Raw genomic sequence first — 11,552 nt, 5'->3', positions numbered from 1 at the left:
ATAAGAAAAGAAATTAGAGATGGAAAGGGGATAAAAATGCCTCCCTTCTAGAATTTACGGGAGTTCTATCTCCCTTCTTCACAAAAAGAAAAATTCCCAAATTAAGGAAGAAGAAATCCCTAAATCTCGATCCCTCTCCTTCCACTCGGCGACAACACAGGGCAGCCGCCCTTGTCGCGCCACACGGAGGCGCCCTCTCTTCCCGTCGTCTCTCCCTCTGGTCGGCGTATCGCGTCTCCCGTGCAGACGCTGTTCGTCCGCTCCAGCGGACCAGCCGTCGCCGCCCCCGTGACTCCCTCTCTGCTCCGATAACCACGCAGCACCGCCGCCGTCGGGCATGCACAGGCGGTGCTCTCGCCGTTGACGCCTCGGCGTCGCACCGAGGCTGTCTCCTTTCTGCCGGAAAAGCCGCTGCTTCGAGGACAGTTCTCGGCATCCGCTCCTCTGTGGGCTAGGCTCGGAGACTCCGGACAGCTTCCTCCTTAAGCTAAGTCTTCTATTTTATCCTATTTCAGTTAGGCCTCTCGGGGCAGTAGCTATGAAGGGTCTCTAAATTGGGGTTGGGAGTATTTGGGTTCTCTATAAAAGCATGCTCTTATCCCAAATTCTCTTATCATTTATTATGTTAAAAAAAATAAAACTTGGATAGTCGTTTTTGTCAAGTTGGGGTTCTGGTGCTTACTGTGAAGAAATCATACTGCTTAATTCGGCAATTTTATTTTTTAAGAACCGATTAGTCGCTTTTAGTGTAGTTATGAAATTGCTTGAATGGAAGATCGTTTAGATTGATAGTTGAATGTGTTATCATAGTTCTAACCTTTGTTTGGCAAGTCAAAAATCAAAGCCCTGACCCCGACTGAACAATGGATAACCTTTGCTTGGTGAGCCATCCGGCGTTCTCTGTCAGACCCCAGGACTCGATGGCATCATAGTTGTCGGTTTTGGCTTGGCTGGCGCCCATCGCCGCTCGCCACAGGCTTACCATTAATGCAAATACAGAAGTTTGGGGTTGTGGATGAAGCAAATGGGATAAAAAGTGGTGAGTGGAGATTTTTCTATGGATGTGATGATTTCTCCTTTATTAACTTGAAATTTTAAACTGAAATGTTGTAGGTCGCGTGGCGTGGGAGAGGTACTTGGCCCTTTTAGGCAGGCATGAGAGGCTCACATTCTAAAGAAACAATTTCAAATATGTTGAGCACTTTTGGAATAGATTAGCACTTTATAATTTTTAGTACTAGTATTGTTTGTGTAGTTTAAGTCAAAGATGACCAACACTTAATATTGTTTAGTTTGTGTGTTCAAACACGTTACATTTTTGTGTAAAATCATTTGATGGTTTGAATATTATTCAAATAGTTGTCATTTTATTTGAGTGGGTAGTTTATTAAATTTGAAGGATTAAAATGAATTTATAAATATTTGAAGGATAAAAATATAAATTACAGAAATATGTAGGTGAAAAAAGTAAATTAAATAAAATTAGGGATGATTGTAATAATAAATATTTATTGGGGTATATTGTATATTTTTCCAAAAGTTAATGTAGTTTAAGAAAATATATCGTGGCATTTTCTAGTGACATTACACGTCATGTTTCATGGCACTTTTTGATTGCCATAATACAAGACCTATCCTTACACGTTACCTATAACTACAACTACCGATAATGCACTTGCATGAAGTGCCATTACAGGCAAAGTGCCATAACAATAGTTTTCTAGTGGCAATTTTAGGTGTCATTAAAGGCTCATTTTCTAGTAGTGTGAAGTATAAATTTTTTTAAATATTAGTTCTAAACAGGTAAATTATGTGACGACATCTTCCAAAAGATAGGCGAAGTATATGTTTTTGTTTAGCAGAGCACAACCTGTCGTTATCATCATGTGCGCAATGACTGAAAGAGTAAAAAAAACCGAACAGCACTTACAATTTGTTGAAATGAGCTGACTGAGCTAAGAGTCGAAGACCGTTGGATGAGCTGGAAGTTATAGCCGTTGGAATTAGTTATAGATATTTTCTGTTAGTTAGGTTAGTTAGTTGAGAAATGATAGAGTGTGAGCTAGCACACGTGCTCCCTACTTCCTCATGTATAAATATGAAGCTAGCGATTGTAATCTCCCAATTTTAGTAGTATGAAATAAAATTCTCTCTTCATAATTTTTCTCTCTTCTCTCTTCTTTGTATGGTTTGGTATAGTTTGTTGTGATCTAATATAGTTCGTGTATCACTTTGGTTTCTTTGGTTTCTACATGGTATCAGAGCAGGCCCAAGTCGATGATGGATTTTATTTCTTTATCTCTTCTCTTGCCTACTCATGTGATGGAAGTCCGATGTGTCATTCCTGCCCACACGTGAGGGGGCGTGTTGAAATTCATAATTCTTGTCCCACATCGACTTGGTAACGATCCTAGCTCACCTATATAAGTGTGGATAACCCTCCCCCTTATGAGGCATTTTAAGGGGTGAGTGACTCATTTCTAATATGGTATCAGTTTGAACATTCCGCTGCATTTCTCTTCTCTGGTCTCTCATCATGGATCGTCCTTCTCGAGAAAACCGTGTTGCTGATGCTATTGTTCCGGTTGAAGATAACACCAGCCCCTATTATCTTCATGCTAGTGATAATCCAAGCCTTCAACTAGTTCCTCAGCTATTGATCGGCTCTAAGTACATTAATTGGAGCAGATCTGTGGTCACAGCTTTGATTGCTAAGAACAAACTTCCTTTTGTCAATGGATCTCTCCCTCGACCTCCGATTGATGATCTTCTATCCTCAGCCTGGATTAGATGCAACAGCATGGTGATTTCATGGCTGCGAAATTCGGTTTCTCCTCAGATCTGTTCGAGTATAATGTACATTGAAGATGCTCATGAGCTTTGGTTGGATCTATGCGATCGATTTTCTCAGATAGATTCTGCTCGATCCTACCAACTCAAGCAACAACTTATGTTACTCACACAAGGTAGCTCCGATGTGAACACTTATTTTACCAATCTCAGGATCGTTTGGGATTAGTTTAAACACTCACAACCCCTTGTTTGGTGTACTTGTACCACATGCCGATGTGATAGTGCTGCAAAATGGCATAAACACCAAGAGGATGACTGCACAATGCAGTTCCTCATCGGTTTGAATCCTTCATTTTCTCATATCAGATCTAGCATTCTGTCCACAGTTCCTTTACCTTCTCTATCTAAGGTATTCTCAATGGTAGTTCAAGAAGAGAGGCAAAAGAGTATTGAAGGTTGGTTTACCCTCATCCAATGGTGTTATACCAAGTGAACAACCATATGCCAATGCTGCTTCAATAAATTTTGGCAGAGGCAAACTTCTATGTTCTCATTGTGGTAGAACAAATCATACAGTGGATAGATGCTTCTCTTTGCATGGTTTCCCTCAGAGTTATGGCAGAGGCCGAGGAAAACCTCATTTTAAGGAATACAACTCTTCAAAATCAGTCAATTATGTGGATAATCATACACCTGATACTGGAGTTGACAAAGCAGTATCCTCACAGTCATCAACTGTCTTTCCTTTTTCAGATCAATGTCAACAACTTATTTCACTATTGCAGTCACAGCTTGCAGCTATATCATCCCCAAACACTTTATCTTCATCCACTCCTTCAGCCGCACTCATCAACTCACCATCTACATCCACTCAAATTTCATTCACTGGTACAACTCTATTCTCCCCTTTTATTCCTTCCATTTCTGCTTCTAGTCATATGTGGCTACTTGATACTAGTGTCACTCATCATGTATGTTGTGATATTAACCTCTTTACTTCATCATCTCCTGTTGATAACTCCTCTGTGAATTTACCTAATGGAGCTACAACCACTGTTACTCACATAGGATCTGTCTATCTTACTCCCACCATTACACTTCACTCTGTGCTTTGTGTTCCCTCTTTCACATTTAATCTCATATCCATCAGTTCCCTCACATCATCCTTATCATGTGTTGTGAATTTTACTCATGATTCGATACATATTCAGGGAACTTCTCAGGGGATTGTGATTGGGAAGGGTAACCGAGTGGGGAATCTCTACATGCTTGATGTTGATTCTGATTCAACTTCAGGTTCTGCTCCTTTCTCTTGTATAAATTCTGTTGTTTCTGTTGATCTTTGGCATAAAAGGCTTGGGCATTTATCTTTCAATAAGCTCAAGACCATGTCATCTTTTATACCTTTCTCCAATAAAACTCACAGTTTTTGTGAAATCTTCCCTTTGGCCAAACAAAAACATCTGCCTTTTCACTCTTCAGATTCCATAGCCACTGATATTTTCGACCTTATACACTGTGACATATGGGGTCCCTTCTCACCATGCACTTCCCAAGGTTTCTCATACTTCTTGACTATTGTTGATGATAAATCCAGATTTGTGTGGACTTTCTTGATGTAACACAAATTTGATGTTAAAAGTGTCTTGACTCAGTTTTTTTAACACCATTCACACTCAATTTTCCAATAAAATAAAAGCTATCAGATCTGATAATGGCCCTGAGTTCCATCTACCCAACCTATACTATTCTTTTGGTACCATTACACAACATTCTTGTGTGGAAACACCACAGCAAAATGCCCGGGTAGAAAAGAAACATCAGCATGTACTAAATGTGGGTAGAAGTCTGTTATTTCAGTCTCATCTACCAAATACTTTCTGGGGTGATTGTATCCTTGCAGCTTCCTATCTCATCAATAGACCCCATCTTCTGTCCTACCAGAAGCCATTTCCCCCTTTCAAGCTCTCTTCCACAAACCACCTTCTTACTCCCATCTCAAGGTGTTTAGTTGTTTGTGTTATGCTTCCACTCTCAGCAGACACAGAGACAAGTTCTCCCCTAGAGCATCCAAATGCATTTTTCTGGGATATCCTTCCGGGTATAAGGGGTACAAACTGCTTGAGCTTGATTCAATGCAAGATATTATCACTCGAAATGTCATATTTCATGAAGACACCTTTCCTTTCAATCACTTATCTCCATCTGTTTTTCCTATATCTCTCAACTCCAGATCCCATACTTCTGATATACTCCAGCCTACTCCATCTCCCACATCTGATCATCCTCACACTCTTTCTAACACCTCACAACCTCAACCACCTCCAAATCAGATCACTAGAGCTGGTAGACAAACCAAATCCCCAGCTCATCTCACTGATTTCCTCTGCAACTCGGTCTCATTCTCAACTCCATATCCCATATCAGCTTATTTTTCTTTATCCAAACTCTCTCCACCTCATCTTAAATACATTGTACTGATGACTGCTGTTTTTGAGCCTAAATCATACACTCAAGCTGCTTAGTATCCTGAATGGCAACAAGCTATACAAGCTGAACTCTCTGCCCTCCTTAAGAATGATACTTGGAAAATTCTACCACTTCCTGATGGGAAAATTCCCATAGACTGCAAATGGGTTTTCAAGGTTAAGTTCAAACCTGATGCTTCAGTTGAAAGATACAAAGCTCGTTTGGTGGCCAAGGGTTTTACTCAGCTTGAAGGCATTGATTTCTTTGATACATTTTCACCAGTAGCTAAACTTACAACTATCAAGTTCATTCTTGCTCTAGCTGCTATTCATGGTTGGTCTTTATATCATCTTGATATTAATAATGCCTTCTTATATGGAGATTTGAAAGAGGAAATCTACATGAACATTCCACCTGGGCTCCTTGGTGAGGGGGGCACTCCAAATGGTCCAAGAATGGTTTGTAAACTCAACAAGTCTCTATATGGTTTGAAACAAGCATCAAGACAATGGTACTTGAAACTCACTGAAGTGTTGGCAAAATTTGGTCTACAACAATCAGCCTCGGACCATTCCTTTTTCTTAAAAAATGAAGATTCAGTCTTTTTTGCTGTGGTAGTATATGTGGATGACTTAATGGCAGTCACCAACAAACCTGAGGTGATGAAAAGCTTCAAAGAATTTCTGAGCCAATTCTTCAAGTTCAAGGATTTGGGACATCCGAAATACTTTCTTGGCTTAGAAATAGCCAGAAGTGATCAAGGGATTATGGTCTCTCAAAGAAAGTATGCAATGGCCTTAATTAGAGATGCAGGATTGCTTGGCTGCAAACCATCCTTTGTACATATGGATCCTACAAAAAGGTTACAGCAGGAAGCAGGAGATGCTATGGAAGACTCCTCTAAGTATAGAAGGCAGATAGGGAGGCTGTTGTGTCTCTGCATCACCAGACCAGACATCACATTTGTTGTACACAATTTGAGCCAGTATGTTTCAAGACCGTGTGTTGAGCATTGGGAAGCAAGTGAAAGAATATTGAGATATCTAAAGGCTACACCGGGCCATGGGCTGTTCTATTCAAGCAAGGCTGCTCCAACACTTAGTATTTTTTCAGATGCTAACTGGGCAGCATGTCCAGATACACGAAGGTCTATAATTGGCTATTGTTTGTTTCTTGGATCATCCTTGGTGTCTTGAAAATCTAAAAAGCAGCAGACCAACTCAAGATCCTCAGCCGAAGCTGAATATCGAGCAATGGCTCAAGCAACGTGTGAAGTGATTTGGGCAATTGCATTACTTAAAGATTTTAGAGTCAAAGTTGAAAAGGATGTTCCTCTCTTCTGTGACAACCAAGCTGCTGTGCATATCAGTGTTAATCCAGTATTCCATGAACGTACAAACCATATTGAGATCGATCATCAAACCAATGCATATTAAAAATGATTTGCAATTGGCAGATATTTTCACTAAGCCGCTTGGAGTTGCAGCATTTGAGAAGATTCTGAGCAAGATGAGTTTCAGTAGTTTATACACTCCATCTTGAGGAGGGGTGTTGAAATGAGCTGACTGAGCTAAGAGTCGAAGACCGTTGGATGAGCTGGAAGTTATAGCCGTTGGAATTAGTTATAGATATTTTCTGTTAGTTAGGTTAGTTAGTTGAGAAATGATAGAGTGTGAGCTAGCACACGTGCTCCCTACTTCCTCATGTATAAATATGAAGCTAGCGATTGTAATCTCCCAATTTAATAGTATGAAATAAAATTCTCTCTTCATAATTTTTCTCTCTTCTCTCTTCTCGTGTGGGTATATGTTTTGTATGGTTTGGTATAGTTTGTTGTGATCTGATATAGTTCTTGTATCACTTTGGTTTCTTTGGTTTCTACACAATTTACTCCCTCCGTCCGCGAATAAGAGTCCTGTTTTTCTATTCTAGTCCGTCCGTGAATAGGAGTCCAGGTTCACTTTTACCATAAATGGTAATAGAGTCTCACCTTCCACTAACTCATTCCACTCACATTTTATTTAAAACTAATATACAAGTGGGATCTCTATTCCACTAACTTTTTCCACCCACTTTTCTTAACGTTTCTTAAAACTCGTGCCGCCCATAAATGAGACTCCTAATGGCGGACGGAGGGAGTACTTAAATAAAAAATTAACCAAGTAATATTACATTAGCCAATAAAATAAACGAATGTTATCATTTTTGGGTATTAATTAAAATTAGATTAATTCTAAATATGAAAAGTTTTAAACAAATATTAATCCAACACATCATTTTAAATTTGGACCACACAATCTATTAATACTACTTTCATTACCTTTTTCCGTCCCCTCTCTTACTTTATCAATTGCGCATTAAAAATCATATCATTTATAACTTTTATTTTTTTTGGACGAAGGTAGTAGTAAATTTTTATCTGATAAAAGCATGAAGTCTTCAAACATGGGAAGTAAATCTTAGTTTGGAGTATGAGATTGGGACCTTTGAAGTTTATAGCAGTAATTCTTTATTGGCTGCTCAAACCATAGCATTCCCGAAAAATAGAGGGGCCAAGGATCCCTTGTTGTGCATAGCAGGGGCCGTGCCTTGAAGCGCAGCTTTCAAAGAACCAAACATAGGTATTGTTTTTTTTTTTTCTTTTTCTTTTAGATTATTGTGTGTGTATAAGCCACAACCCTTACTGTGCACAGCAGGGGATCTTTGCCCGAGTAGAGGATATATATATAGGCGTGTAATCAAATACTAACTTTTTACAGTAATAACTAATAACTAAATATCAATTTTGTATGTTATAAATATCAACACAAAGACATAAATTTATCAATCTTTCTTGTGTTGATAAATTATGTCTTTGTATTGATATTTAAATTTACATATTGTATTGATATAATTATGTCTTTGTGTTGATGATTTTAATACACATAATTGAAAGTTATTAGTTATTACTGTAAATTAGTTAACACACTAACGCAACCATATACATTATATATATATATATATATAATGTATATGGTTGCGTTAGTGTGTTAACTAATTTACAGATATATATATATAGTTTTGATCAATGTCGAACCAATACACCGAATTAGAGACCAAATATTGTCCATCCATTTTCTTAATCTTGTGGTTAGGATTAATTTACCATTATTTCAATATTTTATTCCAAAAATATTTGCTAAAGGGTATTTTGGGAAGTCAGTTTATTGATAATCATAAAATACGTGATTCTTACTTTCTCTCAATTTGTTGATCGCGGATCTCACACAATCACAATCTCCTTCAATCTTCTTCCTGTAATCTCCTTCAATCTTCATTGATCTCAATCGCCGGACAATTGTGCTGCCTCAATTCACGATCGTTTTGCAATTGCGTCAGTTCACGATCTGCATCGCCGGACAATCGCGATCTGCATCAAATCCACGATCTGCCTCAATTTCGTATCTTTTGAATCTCATCCATGGAGAATTCCACACGTGAAAATCATCAACATCTCGATGGACTAGGAACGACACTGACAAATCCTGCAGTTGAAGATGGATCTACATCGACCAATGATGAAGAAGGTAGTATTGGATCAATTATGGATGATCTACAAAATCAAGGAGGCACTCTTTTTTATACAGATTTAGATTCAGTTCAAAGCTAGAAGGAGAAAATAACGTAGTTGAAGGAAAAACAAGTGATGAGGTGGCTGGCCTAACGATCGCGGTCTTTTTCTCTTGGATTCAAGTTATATGGAAGAGATAACTGAACCGGATGGATCAGTTAGCAAATGTCGTTGCCACTTGATCAAGTTGATCTCGCTATCGCACGCTACCAATGTAATTTATAAACTCTCAATTTTGCACTACTTTAATAGTAAAGCGGCAAGTTCGGGGTCGATCCCACAGAGAAGCTAGTGTATCAAGTGTGTGAGTAGTGAACAGGGGGTTGGCTGCTGCCACGCTTTAACTTGGGAGTTTTTAACTACTGATTTATACTTTAGACAGAATTTAAATCACTAACTTGATCAAGGAAATTTTAACTACTGGGTCAAGTGAATTTCAGACTGGAATGAAAATTAACTACGTGAAACAGTAAACACCATGATGAAAACGAAAACAGCTTTGATTAAAACTAAAACTCAGAACAGTACATCGTGAAATTTAAACTAAGCTAACACTTCGGAAATACAAAAGCAAGTAAAACCGGGGAGATCCTCGGAGGGAAACTTAAGAATACGCCGACAGATATCAAGTATTCTGCAGCGCTCCTTCGATTGCCCTTTCTAACTATGCGTTACTTTATCTAAGCTATCTAGAGAACTGAACTAGACTATAGAGCTAAACTAAACTAAACTAAAGACGGAAAGTAAATGATCGGATCTGTTTGTGTGATGGCGCATCCTCTATTTATAGGCTCGGCACAACTTCCAGCTGGATAACGATCTTGGCAGGGAATATTCGCTCATGCTGAGGGTGAGCGACTCATTGATTGCTACGTGCTTTCCTTCTAGAATGACGAAGCTTTTCTGTAACAGATTCGTGACTCAGCTCCGTCCTTGCGTCTCATATATCAGCACGTGTCCCCTTCTAGAACGTTGTCCTTGATAACAGAATGCTGTACACATCCAGCTCATAGCCTCATGTGCCCTTCTTCTGAAAGCATGTGGTCCCCTCCTTGCCTGCTTGGTTACTCCCCTTAATCAACTCCCCCGATTTCTGGCCTCTTTTCGCCTATTGTACTTGCTTGATCAGTTTGTCTTTGTTGCCTTGGTCAAGCGGCATTCCTGCATTTATTACTTCATTCGAATATGTTATGTTCTTCATTCTTTTAGTTATGTACTTCAGTCTTGTAGTTTATTACTTCATTTACACTTTGAATTTGAATTTGTTTAAACTTTTTACAAGCTTAAAGAGAATAGACTGTGTGAAGTATTTTTATAATGATGTATTTGTTCTTTATTACGATGTTTTTCTTATGTCGAGGCTGAAATATTTTATAGTTCTGTAGTTAGTTTATTAATTGACATAAACTAAAATCTCTTTTTTTCATTTGTTTCATTAAGTGTTAACCTTTCAATCTCTTACCAGAAAAAGTATATAGTAGATTATTAATCTTAGTTTGATATATTTTCCATTTGTCAATCATCTATCAATAGTCAATAGATATGCGAAATGAACTAAATTTGTTACCCAATGAAGTATTTCAGGCTAATAATGAACAATATTAAAAGCAGTAGAACTTAATTCTCAATTGCTTAAAACAGATGTATGTCTATTCCAAAACTTGATCTCCTAAAATTATTATTTCTTCTTTAAATATCCTGCTATCATTTTCTCAATATCGATTACACTGTGTTTGCTTTCCTCCTCGTAGTATGCTTCTATAACGATTTTGTTGTTGAAGTTTTCATGGCTGTTTTCTGCTAACATCAACGCTGAACTATACTTGGCTTTCAAGCTCTGAAGTACACCCGAACTTGACTTTTTCAGGCCACAATTCCAATAACCTTCGCGCTCACCCTTGTATGTTTCCATGTGGCGCATTAGAAATACTCCACAATCATAAACATTATCAGATGTCCTCCGTGGCATTTTCAACCTTTGTATTTTGGTATTGGACACTGTATTGAACTATTAATTTTATGAAGTTAATTAGATGAAGAATTATAATTGTAATGAACTAAATAATGCACTTGATGAAGTTATAACCTTAAGTAATGAAGTAATATGAATTGAACTGTGTTGTATGCATAGTTTGCGAAGAATTATAATTGTAATAAACTAAATAACATACTCGATAAAGTTATAACCACACGTAATGAAGTAATATGAACTAAATTGTGTTTATGTATAAGTGTGCAGTTGGACTTGTACCTGTATTGACTAAATAACCTAATTGATGAAGTTATAATCTCATTTAATAAGGTAGTGAGCTGAAGTAATAACCCACTTGAAGTTTGATGAAGTAAAAAGCTATTGTGATGAAGTGATATACTTGTTGAATGAAGTAAATGCACGTACGAATGAAGTAGTGAACACTATTCCTCATCTGCTCTTGAATCCTTTATGGCATTGGTTTATAAACTTCATCTCGTAAATGATTTAGTTTATTTCGTCCATTCATTGGTTTATAAACAAGACAAGAACTATTGATAAATGATTGTCCAACAGAACATTTATCACGATAATCCTAATCATATGCTATATATTTTGTTTGGTAAGAGATTGAAAGGTTAACAAATAATAAAACAAAATGCAAAAAAAAGTACTTCATTAGTAGAGTTATTATGTGCTTTTGAAATG

The 11,552-nt window shown here is 37.7% G+C and overlaps 1 protein-coding gene and 1 long non-coding RNA gene across 2 annotated transcripts; both read left to right on the top strand.

The window, feature by feature from the left end:
• The first annotated feature begins 924 nt into the window (after nt 1-924).
• Nucleotides 925-1,370, top strand: LOC121747836. Its single transcript, XR_006039356.1, has 2 exons — nt 925-1,039; nt 1,114-1,370. It is a non-coding gene; the product is annotated as an uncharacterized LOC121747836 (long non-coding RNA).
• Nucleotides 1,371-2,536: 1,166 nt separating this feature from the next.
• LOC121749289 lies at nt 2,537-6,458 on the top strand. The gene is made up of 6 exons (XM_042143873.1): nt 2,537-2,966; nt 3,076-3,131; nt 3,219-3,899; nt 4,005-4,153; nt 5,027-5,189; nt 5,319-6,458. The coding sequence occupies exons 1-6, from the start codon at nt 2,537-2,539 to the stop codon at nt 6,456-6,458; spliced, it is 2,619 nt and encodes an 872-aa protein (XP_041999807.1).
• Nucleotides 6,459-11,552: the final 5,094 nt, after the last annotated feature.

This window comes from Salvia splendens, chromosome 9, assembly GCF_004379255.2.
Source record: "Salvia splendens isolate huo1 chromosome 9, SspV2, whole genome shotgun sequence".
In the NCBI taxonomy this organism is placed as follows: domain Eukaryota; kingdom Viridiplantae; phylum Streptophyta; class Magnoliopsida; order Lamiales; family Lamiaceae; genus Salvia; species Salvia splendens.
This window is presented reverse-complemented; position numbering and strand designations above follow the sequence as displayed.

Bases quoted from the DNA above. Each gene is read 5' to 3' on its own strand.
- LOC121749289 (XM_042143873.1), top strand. From the start codon at position 2,537: ATGGATCGTCCTTCTCGAGAAAACCGTGTTGCTGATGCTATTGTTCCG. The intron at 4,154-5,026 runs GCATTTATCTTT...TCTCAACTCCAG, and splicing joins CTTTGGCATAAAAGGCTTGG to ATCCCATACTTCTGATATAC. The intron at 5,190-5,318 runs GTCTCATTCTCA...CAAGCTGCTTAG, and splicing joins CTGATTTCCTCTGCAACTCG to TATCCTGAATGGCAACAAGC.